The 23859-nt window shown below is 42.4% G+C and overlaps 1 protein-coding gene across 2 annotated transcripts in view; it reads right to left on the bottom strand.

Moving 5' to 3' along the window:
- The window catches only part of abcb10 (ATP binding cassette subfamily B member 10), a 33696-nt gene extending 9884 nt beyond the window's left edge, over nucleotides 1–23812 (bottom strand). The window contains exons 1-7 of one of the 2 annotated variants that reach the window (XM_087991716.1): nucleotides 21913–23812; nucleotides 21146–21349; nucleotides 17951–18153; nucleotides 16581–16715; nucleotides 6496–6642; nucleotides 1902–2037; nucleotides 48–143 (exon numbers count right to left, since the gene is read on the bottom strand). In XM_087991716.1, the coding sequence (XP_087847842.1) occupies nucleotides 48–143; nucleotides 1902–2037; nucleotides 6496–6642; nucleotides 16581–16715; nucleotides 17951–18153; nucleotides 21146–21349; nucleotides 21913–22216 (1225 nt within the window). In that variant the 5' untranslated portion in view covers nucleotides 22217–23812. The remainder of the gene's footprint in view (nucleotides 1–47; nucleotides 144–1901; nucleotides 2038–6495; nucleotides 6643–16580; nucleotides 16716–17950; nucleotides 18154–21145; nucleotides 21350–21912) is intronic. The other variant, XM_043704243.2, reaches the window with a different exon arrangement.
- Nucleotides 23813–23859: the final 47 nt, after the last annotated feature.

The raw sequence follows: 23859 nt of genomic DNA, 5'->3' as shown, positions 1-23859 counted from the left end.
CACAAAGATGTTTTGGATAGACCCTTCGAATGAATAGAGGTACTAACCGTTCAGGGCCATCTCTGGTTTCCTCTCATATAGTTCCCATAATCGCCCTCCTGCTCCAAGACCCTTCATTAATGCTGAATAGAAAGAGCTGAGGCCTGAAAAGAAAATAACAAAACAGAACTGAATACGATTCAATACAATTATCTTTCAGAAACTGCTCCATAAACAACAAGTGCTCATTGAATGCCGTGACCTCAGGAGTGGCCACAGTAAGTGAGAAACTAGTAATGATCTGCCAGTATAAGTTATTTCTGAGCATTTAAAAATTTCTCATGTCCGACTGAATTGCACTGGAAATCGGAGCAAAATTATCCACTTAAAACCAAGCATGGCACTCATGGCAATGTGCTACTTTGTTGAAGTAAAAAACCTTCAGTTCCCAGGTACAGGAATAGATGTTATTACAGGACAAGCAACTCAGAGGTCTAGACTAAGATCCAAAGTTTGGAAGTTCATGTCTCACCATGACAGTTTGAGAAAGAGTTCAGTGTAATAAATAAAAACTCAGTTAAAAGTGACAAGGTGTTGTTAAGATTGTCATAAAACATCAAACTGCATCATCTGTGTCTTTTCTGACTGATATCTGCTGTCCTTATTTGTCTCATCTATACGCAACTCAACCAAACCTGGCTGACCCTTTGAAACAAGGCACTGTTGCATACAGTCTGACGTCCTCTCGAGTGCCTCATTTGAATCTGCCTCCACCACATCCAGGCAGTAGATTCCATTCCCAACCATTGCTGTGTGAAAAGGTTTTTCTGGTATCACTTTGCTTTTTTTCCCCACAAATTACCTGGCATCTGGAGATGCAGCAGGTTTAGACACAGGTCTCTGCAGTATTGGTCCCAAGTTAAACATCAGAATAAATTCAATTATCACTGCTTTTTCCCATAAATTTGTCTGAACAAAATTAGTACCCAGAGGCTTTACACCTTCTGCTTCTGGCTGTTAAATAGTGAACTGAGAAACACCAACTGAGCCCTTCATGTCAATATATTGGATCTAACTGACCCATTGACAAATCAGCTTTGTTGGCGCCATCTATATCCCATCCAAGAATACATTTTAAGAAGTCATCTGTTTTAAAGTAGCACAATGTACCCACACTACAGCAACACAATTCCCAGAAACTACACACCAAGGTCAAACTCTACTTGTCGCCAGTCAAAGTTCTCATCTCCACCCACTCCCAGAGACTCGCCTCCAACAGAGATTATTTTAATAAAACCCAAAAGAACTGTGGATGATAAAAATCAAAACAAAAACAGAAATTGCTGGAAATGCTCAGCAGGTCTGGCAGCATCTCTGAAGGGAAAGCAGAGTTAACATTTTGGGACTAGTGACATTTCCTCAGAACTCTGCTTTCTCTTCACAGATGCTGCCAGGCCTACAGAAACTCTATCTTGCTACTTTCTCAAAGTATACCTATAATGTTAACTTAGTCATACTATTCCTTCACATGACCCAGTCACGCAAAAGTTTATTTTCAAAGACTATGATCCATTCTCATGGCACACAATAACAATTTGTCAAAATAGGTTTCTTCAACAGGAGTTTTCTCTGGCCTCTCCATCAAAAAAATAGAAAAGCCTCTGACTGACAGAAACAGATGGGATCATCGTCCTGTCTTAGTCACATGCCACTGGCTTGGAACTCCCTCCGAACAGCACCATGGGGTGTACCTAACTAGAGAAGTTGCAGTATTTCATGGCAATCACTCAGTATCACCTTCTCAAGGCCAGTTAGGGACAGATAATAATTACTAACCTTGTCAGCAAAGCTCCCCTTCTGAAAACAAAATATACAGACAAACCTCCTCAAACTTTCCACAATCCATAAAGCTAAACATTTACCTCCAATACTTATTCCTACCCAGAAGGCATACATCATAAATGACGTGAGTTCTCCCACTGTCATGTAGGCATCACCCATCATCAGGCCTCCCTTGTAGAGGACAGACAGAACAATCAGGTTTCCGGTTAGACCAGTCTGAAACAGAAAAATAAATCTTAGTATTAGCATCCCCATTCCTGATCACTGCTAGTTAATCAAGCATTTAGTTCCATGCTATTCCTCTTAAAGCTGAGGATTCAGATATAAATAAAATAAAAACTTCAATAATCTACTAGGTAACTGTATTCATACAATGTTTCAAAGTTCAGAGGCCAACCAGGTGCACTGGGCGCTCAAAGGGACCTATTGAGATAAGGCACATCAAACACCCTGTTGTGACCAATCTTTCACTTCAGCAAGCAACCCTTCAGTGGATCACCTCAGAAAAAAATGTAAGACTCTTTTGACAGTTTCAATATAGATGTTCAGTTAATCGTGAAGAACACCAATCAAATAATTGCAAGAACATTGTGAAAGGCAAGTAGGAAGAATTGGAAACAAAAACAAATTGCTGGAGAAACCCAGCAGGTCTTGCAGCATCAATGGCAAGAAAGCAGAATTCATGTTTTGGGTCCAACAATCCTTCAGAAGGAAGTCTGCTGGGTTTCTCCTGCAATTTCCAGTTTTTGTTTCCAAATGCCAACATCTGCAGTTCTTTGGGTTTTTTTTAAAAAAAAGGAATAATTGGGGATAGCTTGCTTGGATGCCTTCAAGCAACTGCAGGACTGTCTGCACTTCCCAGCTGAAACCTTTACACATTATGAGCCCAGAAATGACTACATTACGACAACAGTGACAATACAGAAATAATCATGGAAAGTAAGTACATACCAAACATCTTACAGCACTCTGCACATCAGCTGATAAGTAGCAGCTACTGATTTTGGCACAGATACTAAACTGTCAAATCAGTTGGAGAAAGTGAGGACTGCAGATGCTGGAGATCAGAGCTGAAAATGTGTTGCTGGAAAAGCGCAGGTCAGGCAGCATCCAAGGAACAGGAGAATCGACGTTTCGGGCATAAGCCCTTCTTCAGGAGTGAGGAAAGTGTGTCCAGCAGGCTAAGATAAAGGGTAGGGAGGAGGGACTTGGGGGAGGGGCATTGGAAATGCGATAGGTGGAAGGAGGTCAAGGTAAGGGTGATAAGCCGGAGTGGGGGTGGGGGCGGAGAGGTCAGGAAGATTGCAGGTTAGGAAGGTGGTGCTGAGTTCGAGTGATTTGACTGAGACAAGGTGGGGGGAGGGGAAATGAGGAAACTGGAGAAATCTGAGTTCATCCCTTGTGGTTGGAGGGTTCCTAGGCGGAAGATGAGGCGCTCTTCCTCCAGCCGTCGTGTTGCTATGGTCTGGCGATGGAGGAGTCCAAGGACCTGCATGTCCTTGGTGGAGTGGGAGGGGGAGTTGAAGTGTTGAGCCACGGGGTGGTTGGGTTGGTTGGTCCGGGTGTCCCAGAGGCGCTCTCTGAAACGTTCCGCAAGTAGGCGGCCTGTTTCCCAAATATAGAGGCCACATCGGGTGCAGTGGATGCAGTAAATGATGTGTGTGGAGGTCCAGGTGAATTTGTGGCGGATATGGAAGTATCACTTGGGGCCTTGGAGGGAAGTAAGGGGGGAGGTGTGGGCGCAAGTTTTGCATTTCTTGCGGTTGCAGGGGAAGGTGCCGGGAGTGGAGGTTGGGTTGGTGGGGGGTGTGGACCTGACGAGGGAGTCATGGAGGGAGTGGTCTTTTCGGAATCAGTCAAATCAGTTGACTGATTACTGAGTACTGTGGGGGATGGGCAGTATTAATCAAATGATTAATTTACTGGAGTAATGAGCATGCAGAATAAATACAGGAAATTCTCCTCTAACACCATAGATGCATTCCAACAAAACCTCGCTAAATAGAAAAATAATTTAATAGACATAACGGGGCTCACAAACAGCCGCTCTATTGGCAGCTGACATGTGCAAAATGGCATGAAGGCCGAGCTCACATTGTGCATATGCAGAACGGCACAGACACTTCGGTATCAACATCTCGTGTGGACAATGGAGCATGCGCAGATGAGCAAGAACACCGGTGTGTGCACAGAATGGCGTGGAGATTTCAGCACACGCATTGGCCTATTTGCAGAATGAAGTGCGCGAACCGATCCTGCTGAAATCGCGCTATTGCCAGTAGAGATAAGCATTCTCCAAAATACTGTTCCCTAAATCTTCAGTGACGTCACAGCCAAATAGTGTTACCGAAATCCATGTTTTGTTATCTGTAATGTTAAGTGTTTGAAAAATTCCGTGTGTAAGCAGATGAGAGAGCATGTGCACTCATTAATAAAGGGACAAGAAGAGATGTAGTTACCTCTGTGCACTAGCTTCGATTGTCCTAAATCTTTGTACTCAAATCTCTGATTTGAAAGATCAGAAATAAAAAGCCAAACCTGCTCCACCATTCAAACTGATCATGGTTGATCTTCTAAACTCTCTGCATACTATCTCCATGATCCCCACTTTACGACATTGATGGTTTTTGGTTGCCAATTTCCACCTTGAACAAGCTCAATGATTACAGACCAGATGGAGAAGTACGCCATTCAGCCCATTGAGTCTGCTCTGCCATTCAAGGAGATCATGCTTTATCTGATAACCCCCTCAACTCAAATTTCCTATCTTTTCCCCAGAATGCTCGATTCCCTGACTGATTAAAAACCTGTATGGCTGTCTCAGTCTTGATTATTCTTAATGACCCAGCCTCATCAGCCCTCTGGGGTCAAGAATTCCACAGATTCATGACTCTCAGAAAAACTTCCTCCTATCAATCAATCAGTCTTAAATGGGCAAAACCTTATTCTGAAATTTTGTCTTCTAGTCCAAGGTGCTCCCACAAAGGGAAATAAACATTTTACATCTACCCTGTCAAGTACCCAATGAATCTTTTATGTTTCAATAAGGTTGCTTCTCATTCTTCTAAATTCCAAAGAGTTCAGGCTCAACCTCTCAAAAGGAAGTACTTTCAAACCTAGGACTATTTTATTAAACCCTCTGTGGACTGCCTCCAAAGCCAGTATACCTTTCCTTAGGTTTAGGGGCCCATACTGTTCACAGTATCCTAGGTGTGGTCTGTCTAGTGCCTGCATAGTTTAGCAAGACCTCCCTATTTTAGTACTTCATTCCCTTTGAAATAAAGGTTGACACTGCATTGCCTTCCCTATTACCTGTTGAACTTTAATGCTACCTTTGTAATTCATGCACAAGGACTCAAATCTCTGTTCTGTAGCTATCCTGAAATCTTACCAAATTTAAATGGTAGCTCTTCTGTTCTTCCTGCAGAAGTACATGACTTCACAATTTCCTACATTATATTCCATTTGCCAAGTTTCTGCCCAGTCATTTAACCTGTCTATCCCTCTGAAACCTGTCATCCTCATCATTTACATTAAACTTATTTTTGTGTCATCCAAATTCTTGGCGATATACATTTACTTTCCTCATCCAAGTCATCCACATACGTTATAAATTTTTTGTCCCCACACTGATTGCTTAGGTACTGCAATAATTACAGTTCGCCATCCTGAAAACTATCCCCTTATCCCAAGCCTGTCTTCTATTAGTGCTACAATCCATTTTCGTATCCTATCCCCAACACCATGGGCCCCTACCTTACGAAGTAGCCTCATGTGCAATACCTGATCAAATACTTTCTGGAAATTCAACAGCCCTCTGATGTGGCGGATTCCAAATATTCACCACCATCGGAGGGAAGAAATGCCTCATCTCACTCTTAAATGGATCTTTCCCCACTCCTTATTCATCTGAAGCCAATGATCTATCACTCAGCTCAAACATGCAACAGTGTATTTCATCTATGGCTGTCACAGTTTTGCCCATTCAGTGTTCCTTTGTCATTCCCTCCTCCATATCTTGTTAAGATAAGAATACAGGAATAGCAGCAGACCTGTTCCGCCAATCGATAAGATCACGGCTGATCTGCAGCTTAACCCAATTTACCAGCTTTGGCCCATATCCCTTGATACCCTTGCTTAATAAAAACCTCTACCTCAAATTTAAATTTAACAACTGAATTAGCCTCAACCACCATTTGAGGAAGCATGTTCCAATCTAACATATCTCCTGACTGGCCTGTATTCCAGCAGCCCAAAACAAGAGAGTGTTATCTATCCTCTCAGAGTTCATAATCTGTTTGATTTACTCAGAACTAAAGAATTCAATGAGATACATTTCCTACCCAAAGCTTTAACTTTTAATTGATACGAATATCTGCTGATAACTATCCTGGCAGTAACATTATAATTCAGCACAGTAGTTATATACTACTATTATATATGCAACTGGCTAAGCTCAACCACAATTTATCTACATTACTTATTTATTCTTTTACTTGGTGCCTGACATCAAGTTTTAAGTAATAATATTTTGTCAATTCGCTGTAAAGTATTCTGAAAATGGTCCTTGAAATGTGGGAATTAATGATCTCAGGAGCTGGGATACATCACTTCAGGGAAAGAGTCAAAACGGGTAAAGGACAACGCTCAAACTCCTAACAACACTGAACTTACTGCACCATAAAACCCTGCCCGGGCCAATGCTTCTTTCCTGGCCAGGTGCAACACTTGGCTGATCTTCTCAGTATACGTCTGCAGTTCTGACTCCTCCTTGGCAAAAGCACGGACCGTCCTGATGTTCCCAATGCGCTCTTCAGCAAGCTGTGAATGGGTGGGAGAAAATCAAGGTCATTGTTGAAATGTTTTTTTTTTGGAAAACAAACTAGAAAAACAAAAGATTGGACACAATTATGTAGCAGGGAAAATACTAGTTATTTGTAAAAAAGCAAATTGATGATCAAAAGTGGAATTTTGTGTGGTTACACAAGGCCATGAAAGTTAGAGACAATCAGGCACCAGGTGCCTTCAGGTTGGAAAGCTGCTCAGTAACAGCTTTTGGTTAGTTAAGTTGCAGTTCACAGAACAATGAGTAGATGCACTCAGACATCTGGGAAGTCTGCAAGCCAAGATACATTTCTCTCTCTCACCCTCTGAAAGGGTGCAAGGAAACCAGTACTCAAAAACTTTAAAGATTAAAACTCTTAACACATGCAAAGACTTTGGTCCAACTGATTGACAACAAAAGATCCTCAATTCAGTAGCCAACAAGCTGTTATAATTGTTAAAAACTAAAAGAATGGTGAGAAACGTCTTCCCATGGTTTTAATACTATTCAAAAAATTCATTCCTTTTTGCCTATGCTTCCACTCATAAGACAGACAATTCTGCAAACATCTTATCTGTTGAGTGAATGAGTGAAAGAGTGAGCGAATTTTCATTTATCTTAGATAGTGGTCAAAGTCAGGCAAATTTTATTAATTCAGTTGGTCATTCATGCATTTGTGGGTGCTCACATAATAGTAGGGCCTGATTACTAGCACGCTTTTTCTATCAAAATCATAAAACTATGTATGTCGAGTCAGAAAAAGCTAGCCAGTTTCTATTAGGCTCCATTCAACACTATGTAGTCCCAGATTTAATCCCTACAGCCTTAACGAACTACAGCCTGAACAGTGGGACAGAATTACTCAGCCAGCCAGCGATTGCCCAGTAAAGGTAGAGGCAAAAGTTAGAGTCTGGTCAAAGTTTGTGCGAAGATTTGTAGCGCGGGTGCTCGTTGTTGTGGTTCTGTTCGCCGAGCTGGAAGTTTTTGTTGCAAACGTTTCGTCCCCTGGCTAGGCGACATCCTCAGTGCTTGGGAGCCTCCTGCGAAGCGCTTCTTTGATGTTTCCTCCGGTGTTTATAGTGGTCTGTCCCTGCCGCTTCCGGTTGTCAGTTTCAGCTGTCCGCTGTAGTGGTTGGTATATTGGGTCCAGGTCGATGTGTTTGTTGATAGAGTCTGTGGATGAATGCCATGCCTCTAGGAATTCCCTGGCTGTTCTCTGGTTGGCTTGGCCTATAATAGTAGTGTTGTCCCAGTCGAATTCATGTTGCTTGTCATCTGTGTGTGGCTACTAAGGATAGCTGGTCGTGTCGTTTCGTGGCTAGTTGATGTTCATGTCTGCGGATTGTTAGCTGTCTTCCTGTTTGTCCTATATAGTGATTAGTGCAGTCCTTGCATGGTATTTTGTACACTACATTCGTCTTGCTCATGTTGGGTATCGGATCCTTCATTCTGGTGAGTTGTTGTCTGAGCGTGGCTGTTGGTTTGTGTGCCGTTATGAGTCCTAGGGGTCGCAGTAGTCTGGCTGTCAGTTCCGAGATGCTCCTGATGTATGGTAGTGTGGCTAGTCCTTTTGGTTGTGGTATGTCCTCGTTCCGTGGTCTTTCTCTTAGGCATCTGCTGATGAAGTTGTGCGGGTATCCGTTTTTGGCGAATACCTTGTAAGGTATTCCTCTTCTTCTTTTTGCAGTTCTGGTGTACTACAGTGTGCTGTGGCCCTTTTGAATAGTGTCCTGATGCAGCTTCCTTTGTGTGTGTTGGGGTGATTACTTTCATAGTTTAGAATCTGGTGTCCAAATCCATCTGACAATCCACTGGAATTGAATCACAGATGATTCATCAGCCAGGCAGGAAATACAATTCCACAATAATTATATAAACTTTCTCATGAGCCTCACTAGAGTTCAGAAGAATGAGTAGGGGGATCTTATGGAAACCGATAAAATTATAACAGAACTAAACAGAGTAGATGCAGAAAGGATGTTCCCAATGACTGAGATGAGGAGAATGCTTTTCACCCAGAAAAAGAGAGTGGTGAATCTGTGGAATTCACTACCTCAGAAAGCAGTCAAGGGCAAAACATTGCATGATTTCAAGAAGGAGTTGGTGCTTGGTGCTAGAAGGATCAAAGGATGTGGGGGGGAAAGCAAGAACAGGATAATTGAGTATAGACGATCAAATGGCAAAGTAGGCACAAGGGGCCAAATGGATTACTCTGTTCCTATTTTCTGTGTTGAAAAGAGAGGGGCAATGAAGAAGTTAAACATAAACTAAAGTGAGCCAGCACTTCTGTTCTGCTGCTAGACTGCAACAGAGCACTTTGGACACAAGGTTTCTATCAAAGGCATCACAAGCAAAAGGTTAACTTGCTCCTCTTAGCTGATCCTAAAATATTTTTGGATTAATACAGTATGAAGAATCTCAACATAATATTTCACATTACATCACAGTAATTGTTAAATTGTCTCCTGGGATTCCTTGCTGCAGATTTCCTGAAGAGATGATGTTCAATGGGATTAGATTTGATATTGAAATGCAAAATATTACATATCTTTAAATTTATACATGTTTGGGACCAGACATTTTAAAATAACCAAAGCAGTGCGCTGCTCCCAATGCCAATAGGGTGGCACTAATAAAACTCACACATACCACCTTATAAAAGCTTAGAACAGTTAATGAAATTACAAATATGTAATCTGCATCTTATGGTTTCCATCAGTGTGGTCATATACATTCACAATTCCTTTTGTCAAGCAAATCAACACCTTGTTTCCTGCAGTGTTAATATTTGTAAGATAGTCATTGAGAAGATAGTACTTTTCTCCTTAGGGAAAAAAAAACTTTAAAAAAGGGAAAATACCTAGGACTTTAGATACGAGCTCTCATGAGCTCTGAAAAATCATAAAGCACTTTTCTGCCAAGTATATGTAAAACATAGTCACTGCTTCTCAGGCTCTTGATTATAGCTCAGTCTTCCATACCAAAATTCCAAACTCAGACCTAGATCTCAGCTTCCCCCTCTGTAAATGAATCCTTGACTTTCTGACCCATAGACCACAAATCAGTAAAACTCAGTGACAACAGCTCTACCATGACAATCCTCAACACCACTGCCCGGCAAGGCTGCTTACTCAGCCTCCTCTTATTCACCTTATACACGCATGACTGTGTGGCCAAATTCCATCCCAACTCCATTTACAAGTTTGCTGATGATACCAGCATTGTAGATCAGATTTCAAACAATGAAAAAACAGAATACAGGAAAGAGATTGAGTGCTTAGCAGCATGGCATAAAGCTAACAATCTCTCCATCAATGTCAGCAAAACGAAGGAGCTGGTGTTTGACTTCAGGAAGTGGAGTGGAGGGTATACCCCTGCCTGCATCAAATCGCACTGAGGCGGAGTAGATGGTACACCTTGTCTGTATCAACGGTGCTGAGGTGGAGATGTTCGAGAGCACCAAGTTTCCAGGAGTGATCACCAACAATCCGCCCTGGTCCACCCACGCCAATGCAATGGTCAAGAAAGCACAATAATGCCTCTACTTTCTCATGAGGTGATGGAAATTTGGCATGGCCACGAAGACACTTACCAATTTTAACAGATGCTTTTTAAAGAATTTTCTATCTGGAAGCATCAAAGCACGAAATGGCAGCTGCTCTTCCCAAGACCACAAGAAACTATAGCGAGTTGTGACCACAGCCCAGTCCATCAAGCAAACCAGTCTTCCAAATACTGGCATGATCTATACTTCCAAATGCCTCAGGAAAGCAACTAACAAAGACCCCTCCAATCCCAATTATACGCTCTCCACCCTCTTCTGTTGGGCATAAGATAAAGAAGTTTTAATACTTGTACAAACAGGTTCAAGAACAGCTTCTTCCAGGCTGTTATCAATGTTAATATTGCTCACTCTCTCTGCACCCTCTCTTATTCTCTAACACCATATATTCAGTTCTGCTACCTTGCATGATCTGCACACAAAACAGCACAGAAAACAAGACTTTTCATTGTATCTGGATACATGTGACAACAATAAATCAAACTCAACACTGACGCAGGAAACACAGCAGCTGATGTTCAGCAAGAACTTATAAACAATAACATGATGACGACAAGATAATCTGTCTTTAGTTATGCTGGTTGTGGGATAATATTGACCAGGATATATGAAAAAGACATCTCACTCTTGTCTGCAAGAGTCAGGCCTTTCACACCCTCAAGAAGAGGCACAGAGTCTCAGTTTAACACCTCATCCAAAAGTCTGCAATACACAGCATTTCTCTTGGTGCAACACTGGGAGCATTTTACATTCTCAACTCTTATCTGGGCCTCAAAATATACATGAGCTACACAGTGCCCTTTGCTGGTTATCTCCATATTCTGCTGGTTAAAACAGAACCCGAGTTTCACTGGCAATCAAGGCAGAGCAACTGGATGTAGTGCCCCAAGAAACATAGGTTAGAATGAATGACCGTTGGACTGTAGGATATTTGGTTCAGAATTAGGCCATTCAGCCCATAAAGTTGATCATGCACAGTAGGTCAGGCAGCATCCGAGGAGCAGGATAAGCCCTTAATCAGGACTCTCCTGCTCCTTGGATACTGCCTCACCTGCTGTGCTTTTCCAGCACCACACTCTTGATTGTGATCTCCAGCATCTGCAAGTCCTCACTTTCTCCCATCAAGTTGATCATGGCTGATATGTTTCTCAACAGCATTTGTCTTGCTTTCTCCCCATTGTCCATGATCCTTCTGCTCATCAAGAACCTATCTTTGTTTTAAACACACTCAATGACTTGGGCTCAACTATCTTCTTTGGCAACGTGTTCCACAGATTTACCTCCCCTCGTTCAAGAAATGCTATCTGATTTGACTTATTGTCATGTGTATTTTGTTACAAAATACTGTTTATAAAAGTGTTATATGGTGTTGCCTTTCTCCAGCGCCATCATAAAATGCAGAAAAATAAACCAAAATATGGAATATAAAAAGGTAGATAAATAAATAGAAAAAACCAACTCTACGGTACTTTTTGTTAAGTTCTTCTGGTGGCCATGCATGAGTCCCCTTTGCATGCCGCTGCTGGAATGAAAGTTGCCACTCTTCGGCGCCAACTCCCTTCACCGACACTGTCATCACTATGAGTCCTGGCAGTCTACACCGCCTGCGTCACAAGCTCACTGTTGTATGGCAGTGAAACGTGGACTACATATGCCAGACAGGAGAGAAGACTGAACACCTTTCACTTGAGTATCCATCGTATCCTGACAAGACAGTGTCCAACACAGCAGTCCTATCTTACGCTGGCCTTCCCAGAATGTACACTCTGCTCAGGCAGCGGAGACTATGCTGGCTGGGCCACATCCACCACATGGAGGATGGCTGCATCCCAAAGGATATCCTCTATGGAGATCTCGCATCCGGGAAGAGGCCCACTGGGCGTCCCCAGCTGCACTACAAGGACATCCGCATAAGCGACATGAAGGCACTTGATATCATTATAGAGTCCTGGGAACAGTTTGCAGCTAACAACATGAGATGGAGAAGCACCCTGAACCAACACCTCAAAACAGGGGAAAAGAAGCCGACGAGTGCTTCATCAGACAAGCGGGCACGCTGGAAGGAGTGCAGCAGCTCTAGCAGATCAACGACCACATACAGATATGACCTCTGCGACCGGGATTGTCACTCCAGTATTAGTCTCTTCAGTCACAAGTGATGTTGCTCCAGCAAAACAAAGCTTGAACAGTGAGGATGCAACCCATGGTCAGCCATGAATGAAAGGGACCTCACCACTGGACCTTGCCAAAGCAGACATCACCAATGCCTCCAGTTACCGCACCAGCCAAAACTTGACCTTGCCGCTGCCATGGATCCACTTAAGGCCCACCGCGCCAAGGCAGCCACTGCTGAAGTTGGATCGTGTACTCAACCTAAACTTGCCTCCACCACCACCACCACCTAGTCTCTCCCACTAGCAGAAACATCTTCAACACAACCACTCTATCCAGGCTTCTCAGTATTCTGTAAGTTTCAATGGAATTCCCCTCATCCTTCTAAACTCTGAGTACAGACCCAAAGTCTTCAACCGCTCCTCATACAACAAGCCTTTCATCCCTGGAATCATTCTTGTAAACTTCTTCTGGAACACCTCCATCGCTGGAACATCCTTCCAAAGATACAGGGCCCAAAACTTCACGCCTTCTTGAAATGAATACTAACAAAATGAATTGGCCTTCCTAAATGCCAATTGAACCTGCAAGTTAACTTTAAGAGAATCCTGACCTTGGACTCCCTAACCCCTTTGTGCTTTTGATTTCAGAGGCCTTTTCCCATTCAGAAAACAGCCTACACCCCTATCCTTTCTACCCAAGTGCATAACCTCACACTTTCCCACACTGTATTCCCTCTGCTACTTCTTTACCCACTCTCCTGGTCTATCCAAGTCAGTCTGTAGCCTTTTCACTTCTTCAACACTACCTGTTCCCTTCAACTATTTTGTTGCAAAGTTTACAGATAACAAAATGATTTCAGATCCTTTGTCTAGATTGTTAATGTTTAACATTAGTAGTTGCCAACACTGACCACTGCAGAACTCACAGCGCCAGGGACCTGGGTTCAATTCCCGTCTCAGGCAACTGTCTGCGTGGAGTTTGGACATTCTCCTCATGTCTGCGTGGGTTTCCTCCGGGTACTCCGGTTTCCTCCCACAATCCAAAGATGCGCAGGTTAGGTGAATTGGTCATGCTAAATTGCCCATAGTGTTAGGTACATTAGTCAAGGGTAAATATAGGGTAGGGGAACGGGACTGGGTGGGTTACTCTTTGGAGGTTTGGTGTGGACTTGTTCGGCCAAAGGGCCTGTTTCCATACCGTGGAATCTAAGTTAATCTAATCTGCCATCCTAAAAATGGAGCTTTTTATCCCTACTCTTTACCTTGTGCCTTTAAGCAATCCTTTGATCTGGGATCACTGCTGCAGTTGCCTCTCTTTCAGATGACAGCAATTGGCTTGTTGCAGAACCATAACACTGCTGAACACATGTAGCCCCAAATATCTGCTTTGACACATATGACAAAGCTTGTGAAATACCACCATTTATTAAGCTTGATTTAATTAACATTTTATATTTTCAAATATTAACAGCTGTAAATGTAACTCAAAGTGCAAGGATGTAAAGTTTGAGACTTGGAACTCCAGCCGTTGGATTCACAGTTGGTGCAATACTGGCAGGTTCTAGATAATTGTCTTGGTTACTTAACTATGAACCCGCCTAGACCAATCTTTGGTTGCCTCAACCAGTGATCCTTTATCAGTTCAATTCAGAACTGTTGCAAGAATATCGCCCACAAGATAAGCTTCCTTCCCGATCTCTATAGAGTTTGTATTTCTGAGGAGTTTGGCTCCAGAACTGGATACTGAAAGCTAGCATGGGAATAGGAGAACAGTTAATACCATCTCCCAATCAGTCAATATCAAGGCAAATTTCATATTCTTCAGATTGAAATGGTGGGGAAAGGGCATGAAGAGACAGCATGGTGGCACAGTGGTTAGCACTGCTGCCTTACAGCGCCAGAGTACCGGGTTCAATTCCCGCCTCAGGCGACTGACTGTGTGGAGTTTGCACGTTCTCCCCGTGTCTGCGTGGGTTTCCTCTGGGTGCTCTGGTTTCCTCCCACAGTCCAAAGATGTGCAGGTCAGGTGAATTGGCCACGCTAAATTGCCTGTAGTGTTAGGTTAGGGGTATGGGTGGGTTGCGCTTCGGCGGGTCGGTGTGGACTTGTTGGGCCGAAGGGCCTGTTTCCACACTGTAAAGGAAATTAATCTAATCTAAATAGGGGGCTTTGTGAATTAAAGATCTAAGATCACCTGGTTCTCCCAAGTATGCTTCCTCACCAAATATCATGTTGCAAATTATGCCATAGAATATTTTCCGAAATCTAATTATATTTGAAATAGTAAATTTAATCTGCCAATACCATTGGCAGAGAGAGCCTGTTCCATATATTGACCTCCTGGATATTGAAATATTGTTTTCATCGGATATTTTTGAATTAATGCACTTCACAAACACAGTCTAAGTCTTGTACTCCTACAGCTTGTCGTGGTTTCATTATATAGTCTATTTACAATCCTAAACACAGTAACTCTATTACCTCGCAATCAGCTCTTTTCACATTTGCTTAATCCATTGGAATACATGAGTTTGAAAAAAGTAGTTAAAAATGGTACAGCAGCTCATCAGTCCTGTCTTAACCAGCAATTATCCATATGGTGAACATCAAAACTGTGAACAATATGAAACAGTCAAGGGTGACAAAGAGAACCCAAGAGAAGCCACAGCACTGAATACACGGTGCAAAGAGCACAGATAGAGTTGGATTGGCTGCATCAGTGGAACACAGTCTATCTTTTCTGTCTGTTTGCTCTGGAGATATGGGCAAAACAAGCAAGATTGGATTTGTTTTTCATCCTATTTTCCTTCAAAGGTTTGTGAGAAGAAGATTTGTAGCTCGGGTGCTCGTTGTTGTGGTTCTGTTCGCCGAGCTGGGAATTTGTGTTGCAGATGTTTCGTCCCCTGTGTAGGTGACATCCTCAGTGCTTGGGAGCCTCCTGTGAAGTGCTTCTGTGATCTTTCCTCCGGCATTTGTAGTGGTTTGAATCTGCCGCTTCCGGTTGTCAGTTCCAGCTGTCCGGACAGCAATGGAGATTTGTGTGGACAAGGAGTTATTCTTCAAGCAAATTTTGATCACTAAATAAGCATGATATCCAGGAAGAATGATCAGAAGTGTTCTTGGATAGGAGGGAACCATTCAGTCCATTGTGTCTGGGCTGTATCTTTGAAACAGCTATCAATTTAATACAATTTTACTGCATTTCTATATAGACCTACATTTTTCTTCTCAAGTATTTATCCAATTGCCTTTTTTATTGAACTATTAAATGTGCTTCCATCATGCCTTCACACAGTGCACTCCAGATCACAGCAATGCATAAATGAATCCTTAGCACCACATGATTGTTTTGATAATATTTTTAAATCTGTATCTTGAAGTTATTGACCCATCCAGTGGAAACAGTTTCTCCTTACAAATTCAATTCAAGCTTTCTCAATTTTGAATATTAAACCTCTCCTTAACCTTTTCTGCTGCAAAGAAACTATTCAGCTTTGACACTCTGGCACCATTTACGGAACAAAACAAAAAACACAGTACAGCACAGAATCAGGCCCTTCAGCCCACCAAGACTACACCACATGATGCCTTTCTAAACTAAAAGTCTTTTACCTCTGAACAGTCTATATCCCTTTATTCTCTGCCTATCCATATCTGTCAAGACACCTCTTCAACATTGCTATTGTATCCATCTCTACTGACAGCACATTCCAGGTGCTTGCCACCCTCTTTGTAATGAATTTGCCTCTCACATCTCCTTTAAAAACTAACTCCCTTTAAAACTATGCCCCCGAGTACTTAACATTTCTACCCTGGAAAAAGACTCTGACCATCCATTCTATCCATGCCTCTCAAATTTGTAAAGGTGCCCCCCTCCCCCACCATCCTTTGACATTAGAGTGAAAACAAACCAAGTTTATCTAATCTCTCTTCACAGCTAAAACCTTCCAAATCAGACAACATCCTGGTAAACTGTTACTGTACCCTCTCCAAAAGCCTGCACATCCTTCTTGCAGCGTGGCGAACAGAACCATACACAATATTCTAAACATGGCCTGACTGAAGTTCTATACAGCTGCAACGTGACTTATTAGCTGTGAAGGAACTGTGAAGGTTTATCACATGAGTGAACTAAAGGGCTGAAGGAGTCTTCACTGTGACGGTTCTGGAATCATAATGCCTCCTTACTCTTCTTAAGAAAAATGCTAGTCTGGCCAGGTGCGGCCACATCTTATGATAGAATAACTAAAAGCATTACCTGTGTTGCATCAGCCAGTGAATCTTGGGTGACTCGACCAAGCTTGCGCATATATCTACCATAAAACACTGCAAGGACACCAACTGGAGGAACAATGCCCAGGACAAACAGAGCCAGTTGAGGTGACACGTAAAACTGCTCAAAAAAAAAAGAGAAAATTAAGTGAGCAACATCCATTGTGGTCAGTTGACATTTCAAAATATTAGAAATTGTCAATTTAAATCAATTTATCACAAATTTATTACATTCTGCAAAATGTTAAATATCATGAAGAGTTCCAGTTTGAGATAAAAATGGATACAATGAACCCAGGCAACAATCAACTATGTGCATTCAACTCATTTCTCCAAATAGGCATTCACCTGGATGATTCAAGTTGTGCTAAATACTCGTTACCATTTGATAACCAACAACATATTTTGAAAATTATTGATAACTAAAGATTAAAATAGAAGACTGATCTGGGAACATTTAATGAGAGCATTTAGATACTTCCTTATTTTACCTCAGACAGAAATTACAAAAAGGCATTACTCAAGACTTTATTTTCTCAAGATTGTATTCACAAAAGTGTAAGATATTCACTTGTTTTATCCAACAGGTTTCAGATTCCAGCAGGTATGAATTCTGCCTCGCAGTACAAACTCAATTCACAGGTACATATGAAAGGTACCTGAAGTTTGAGTACAGAACTGTTTCGTTAGCTGTCTTCAATAAGGGTGACAGTTGGAGTTCTGCAATGTCTGCTCCAATGTCTGAGTCGAAGGGAAAGAAGATAGCAAATGCTTCTATCCTCAATTACTATTCAGTGATTTCTGTTGGAAAATACAGTTATGAACACAAGATGAGAAGAGAATGAAAATTGGCTGTGCTGCCATATGAAACAGAATTGCCGATTGACAATCTAGGACATTGTTGTTGGCATCAATAAAACTATTATCAGCAAGATTCCACATCTTCAGAGGAGATTGGCAGGGCAGGGTAGGGGAGATGGGAACAGACACAGGCAAGGCATTTAAATTGACCAGAACATGGTCACAGCCATTGCAGAGAAATGTTCATAACATGTCCCTGTTGCATGCTGCCACGTACATCTTTTGGACACTCATATGGTCACACAGATTGAAGATTTCAATCAAATTCTGTAAAATTAATGATTTCAGATTTGCATAGGGGTACATGTTTTGAGTGCAAAGTTTGCGGATGGAATTAGTGCAAATTAGAAATGACAATTGTCCTCAGAGTCTGTAAACACCTTAGAAACAAAAGACAAAAAATGTGCTTAAATAAAGGAAACAAAAGTATCAGAGTTAACCAATTCAGAAGTGAGACAATGTTTACTCATCAGCCCTTTCCCAGCCTTAACAAACCATCATGCCAACACCAGCTGCTGCTTGACCAACAGCTCTTAGGCCATCAGAGAGATTCTCGGTCACCGAGCGTCCAAGCAGGTCAGTATCAGATGAAAGTCGGTTTATCAGTTCTCCTGTGCTGGTCTTATCAAAAAACCCAACCTCCTGGCATAGAACTGAAGAATACAATCTTGTCCTTAAACGTCTGACAATCTGTTGCCCTGTGATGCACAAAAAAAAGGGCATTAGACTGACAGTACATGCACCATCACAGTTAACAGGAGAATGTAAGATTTCCATCACTCACTGGTTAACCCTCAGCCAATTTAACACACCCCAGTTGTCAAATAAACAGCAAAATAATGCAGACACTGGAAATATGAAATTAAAAATAGAATGCTAGGGAAATTCAATAGAAACACCTTCTCTCTCTCCGCAGATGCTGCCAGACCTGAGCTTCTCCAATGTGCTGTTTTTATTATATCCAGGTTCTCAATGGATTTTATTGCAAACATTTCCCTTTTCTTGCACCCACAGAGTTCTATAAAGGAGGACGTATTCCACTAAAATTCCAAAAATAAATGTGCATTTCACAGTGCAGGTAAGCCTCCAATTCTTTCTAAAATCATTATGTTTTCCTCAGTTTCTGACTTGTTCATCTATATCATAGCTTCCTCTTCTTTGTTATTTAGTCACTTCCCTTCAATTGTACCCTTTCTAATCAGCACTTGGCATTAAAATTATCATGAGTTAATCACCAAGACAATAATTTTTGCATGAAGCAAGCTAAAATCATCTAGTTTCACAACAAGAGCAATTTAAGCACGTTCTTTAGTTGCATCCACTGGTTTCACTGAACAATGAATTGCATTTAAAAAGCCTGCATCTATAGTATCGTGAACCTTTCATGTGGCTGAGAATTCTCAAAGCACACCGAACAGTCACTGGTGCAATCCTTACTCCAGGGACAATTCAGTGCCATCGTGACTATGCGATGTAATGAGAAATGCCATCTTGACAATAAACCAAGCTCCACTTATCCCTTTTTAGTGTGGTATAAACAATCCCATGTACCGTTCGAAGAACAGGGAGACACTCCCAATGTACAATACCAGCAAAAAGAATAAGTTAGGAACGTAACTGAATGCTGTACACATGCCTGGATGAATACAAATCAACAACACAAGAAGGTCAACACTATCTGGTACAAGAGTTTAGATCAGAGTGGTCCTGGAAAAGCACAGCAGGTCAGGCAGCATCTGAGGAGCAGGAAAATTGAGGTTTCGGGCAAAAGCCCTTCATTCCTAAATTTCTTTTGAATTTTCCTGCTCCTCGGATGCTGCCTGACCTGCTGTGCTTTTCCAGCACCACTCTGATCTAAACTCTGGTTTCCAGCATCTGCAGTCCTCACTTTTGCCTACTATCTAGTACAAGGTCAGAAGTCACACAAGTTATAACCCAACAGATTTATTTGAAATCACAAGCATTTGGAGTGCTGCTCCTTCATCAGGTCAAGTGTTCACTCTGAAGGACCAGCACTCTGAAAGCTTGTGATTTCAAATAAAACTGTTTGACCATAACCTAGTGTTGTGATTTTGACCCAATCCATCCCAGTCCAACACTGGCACCTCCATATCATACCTGTCTAGGACAAAGCAGTCTGCTTGATTGTACCCCATCCACTGCCTTCCCCATACAGTTGCAACAGTGTGCAAACTGCCTAAACTCACCAAAGCTCTTTTGACACACCTTCCAAAATTATAACCTCTATCACATAGAAGGCCATGAACAAACACATACATGGAACACCAAAACCTGCAACTTCCTCTCCAAGTTGCTTATTAACCGGACTTGGAATTATCCTCGAACTGAAAAACCTTGGAACTGCTTTCATAATGCATTGTCGATAAACACACACCATACAGATTGCAGTAGTTCAAGAAAGCAGCACAATGCCACTTTTCTCAGGACAATACAGGCTGATCTAACCAGCCATCCCCATATCCAGTGGACAAATGAAAAAACTCAGGAGCCCAGAAGCAGAATACTGAAATTTGCAGATGACACCACATTATGTAGCAGAGCTAAAAAAAGGTATCACTGAGACATAAAGACAAGTTTAATAATTAAGAATGTGTGTGGTAAATGGCAAACAAAAATTTCACAATGAAAACATAGGTGTTGCATTACAGTAGGAATAATAAGCAGGCCAAAAAGTAAGCAAAAAGATCAGGACATGGGTACAGATTCACAAATTCTTCAGAACATAGTAGTAAGGAAAATGTACTAAATTTGCTGGGGGAGATAAGTGGCAGGTGAAGAAGGAGCCCAGAGGGAGAAGGCAGCCGATAAAAGGATTGTTAATGCTAAGTGCAAGAGAAAGAAAATGGGGACCATAATAGGAAAAAATCCTGAAGTTCGAAGAGAGGCCACTGAACCCAAAACATGAACTGTTTCTTCTCCACAGATGCTGCCTGACCAACTGCATTTCTTCAGCAATTTCTGTTTTATTTTCAGATTTCCAGCCTCCCTATTTTTTTTCATTTTATTAATAGTAGCAATATGCATTAACAAAGCTCTAATAAATAGAATTAAAACCAGAGGGATTTGTTAAAACTTATATCGAATCTCAGTTAGACCATGCTTAGGAGATATTGCATATGGCTTTCATCTCCAAAGTACAAAAGAGAGAGAAGCATAGGCGTAAGTGTGAAATAGATTTATAAGGAAACTTGACAGAGAGGTTTCAATTATTCAGAATGGCTTGGGGTCTGGTGTCTGGAAAAATGTGGTTTTGGAGTGATCTTGAAAATTCTGACAGGCTTGAGTGAGTTAAACTTGGAGCAGATGATTTAAGATCATGTATAACCCATGGCTTAATCCTAGTCACAAGTTCAACACAGAATTTATGAGAAACATTACCAATAGATTGGGAAAATGGACAGTTGTTACCAGAGTAGTTAAGTGAATTGCATTGATACTTTTATAACAAAAAAATTAGATAAGCATTAAAGCAAAAGGAGGAGAAAAATGAGGAGGGGTGAGATGTAGTTGGTTTTGACCATCAGTTTGGCCAGACTGACTCAGTGGCACATATCTATGTCCTAAAATGAATTATATTTTGTGGAACCTTGCTGTGCATGCACTAATTACAGCAATCAAACATCTTGGAAGTCCCTTACAGCCAAAAATTTGCACAGACATTTTCTTCACCTGAAATCTGCATGAGGTAGACACGGGCAGCATTGGCAGCAGCTCCACATATGAAGACACCACTCAATATTGCACAGAGTGAGGTCAAGCTCCCAGTCACATTCTCTCCAACAGGATTCATGTAAATAGTATCAATAACCTTTCCCAGAAAGAAGGGAGCAGACATGGTCACAAGGCTGGACACACCCAAGAAGCCCACAGCAGCTGGGGAGAGAAAACAATACAAACTTGTAGATATCAGAGCAATACAAGGGCAGGCTGACTGTACTGCAAAGATAAGGAGATCGACTAATGGGCAATTTATTACAGAGAACTGGCTGCAGAAGTAGAACCAGGAGCCAACTCCCTTGATTCAACACTACAACCATGAAAACACATGCCCTTTTACAATCGAATTTCCACTTGCAGCTTTAGAAACTGTCAATAAAATTAAGGACACGAGAAATCGACACCTTCTCATAGAGCATCTTTTCAGAAAAGCATGTAGTTCTTTATCATCATTTTATAGCGTTGCCCAATCAGTTAGTGCAACTGAACCTCAAGTGAGATTTCTGATAACCAGAGGTGGGGATGCATTTCCACGGGGAGGGTGTGAAGGTGGATTAAACATAAACTTATATGAGAATGGGGAAATGGCGCTGACGAGGCTGATTTCAGGAACACTTTGACCAGGAGGGAGGGCGGGGATTGTAGATGCGGATGTCATCGCCAGAGTGGGACCACCGAACCCGGGACACTCCATCCCTCTCCTGGGTGGCAGTGCCTACCTGACAGCGGCCACCGCTCCGGGTAGGCCAGGGTCAACAGCCTCCTTGCGTCCTCCACTAAAGCTCCGGTAGTGGGGGCCCGACTCCGCTCCGTCTCTCGCGCGGTGTCGGGCTGCTGCTTTTGGGGCTGGAGGCCCTGGGCCGGTGCCCGGTTGCCATGGTGACCCCCGCCGGGCTCAGCTCCCCCGGCCGCGAGCCCCGAGCAACAACGCGGCAGCCGGCTCCACTGGAAGCCATTACCGGCCGCCTGCAAACAGCGTGCGGCCAAGCAGGCCCGGCCAAGTAACAGAATCCGGGATGCCATTCGGTGCAGCCGAAACAACGAAGAAAGAGTGGATGAGAATCAGGCCCCGGCCACTGGCATTGCTCGGACCATCCCAAAGGTCCCGAGCGTTTCCTGGTGCTGCTTTTTATTGTTGCATCCACTAAGCTTGCACCGCCCCCTGAGCCAACGCCAGTGCAATACCTCTAACATTTCCCAACACCCAATTCAACGCACACTCCAGCTCTAAGCCGCTGTGACACTCTCCAAAAGCTCTTCACCTGACAACGCCGGGCTTTCTACAGCACTCTATTGTTCATGTTTATTCTCTCTCCTTATGCTCCTGGTATTTTTCTATTTTATAGTTTATCTTTAGCCACTTACCTATTCTAAATTGTGTTTTTACACGCGGATGATTATGGCATGTGCTTCTTTACTAACTTGGTTAAACATTATACTATCCTGATGAAGGGCTTTTCCCGAAATGTCGAGTTTCCTGCTCCTCGGATTCTGCCTGACCGGCTGTGCTTTTCCAGCACTACTCTAATGTAGACTCTGATTGCCAGCATCTGCAGTCCTCACTTTTGCCTATATGTAGATATTCAATCAACCAGTTGTTGCTTTTGTCTTTTAATCGATTTTGTTTCTTATGTGTGAGAAGTGATTTTGGTTTGAACTTTAAGATGTGCCTGAACCACAGAAAAGACAAAGCTTGTGTTTCCTTTAGAAACCACAGAAAAGACAAAGCTTGTGTTTCCTTTAGAACATTTTAACATTTTATATATTTAAAAGTAGAATAGTGTCTAACAATTCAAGCTGCAATTGATTGATGAACACAGACAGGGAAGAATGAGACCTTGGCTGATAAGACTGAGGATAGCGAAACGACTCGAGAAGACATCAGTTACAAATTAATGCAGAAAACATCTGCTGATAAGACCCTAGACAGACAAAGAAGAATAGGTCTTTGACTAATGAGACTACGGGGCGAGAAAAACAACAACTCTAGAGACTCTGAAGACATTTGTTGCGGACTTTGAGATAAGGGTGAAAATTGGAGTATCGTGACAATTTAGGAATGTGAACCTTATAGCTCATTAGAGCCAGGGAGGGGAGGGTCTGGAGACATTTGTTACAGACTTTAAAATAATGATTTCTTTTAAAATGTGAACCTCGTGGCTCTTTGGAGCTATAGAGGGGAGGAGCTTATACTGTATTTAAACGAGAACTTTGTAAGCCTCTGGGCTCTCTTTCTCTTGAAGGAGTGCCCAACTCTGCAGACTTGTAATAAAACTTTGTTTTTCTGAATTTGTCTTAGAGCGATTATTGAGAGGCGATTTTCGTTTCTAACAACTTGGGGGCTCGTCCGGGATCAACACTCCGGCCGCAAGGGGAGTTGAGGAAGGATATCGGAGAAGGTGCACCCTGCTGAGTTCAGCAGTCCCTGATTCCTTGCTTGTCGCCCCGCGCGGCTTGAGCGAGTGATATCCGGGAGGCTCAGGAAAACAAAGGAGGGGTGTACCCGAGGCAGTGGGGACGGTTAACGATCGAGTAATTTCGGTGCACCGAACCCAGGTAAGACAAAACTTGCGGGGACCGTGTTTCCGGAGGACTGGGTACCTACGGGGTGCCTGTGGATTTTTTTTTCTACAGAGACGTGGGACTCAAGAATCTGGAGGCCGGGG

Source organism: Chiloscyllium plagiosum, unplaced genomic scaffold (assembly GCF_037043375.1).
Source record: "Chiloscyllium plagiosum isolate Xiang-an unplaced genomic scaffold, Cpla_swu_hap1 HiC_scaffold_10, whole genome shotgun sequence".
Lineage (NCBI taxonomy): Eukaryota > Metazoa > Chordata > Chondrichthyes > Orectolobiformes > Hemiscylliidae > Chiloscyllium > Chiloscyllium plagiosum.
This window is presented reverse-complemented; position numbering and strand designations above follow the sequence as displayed.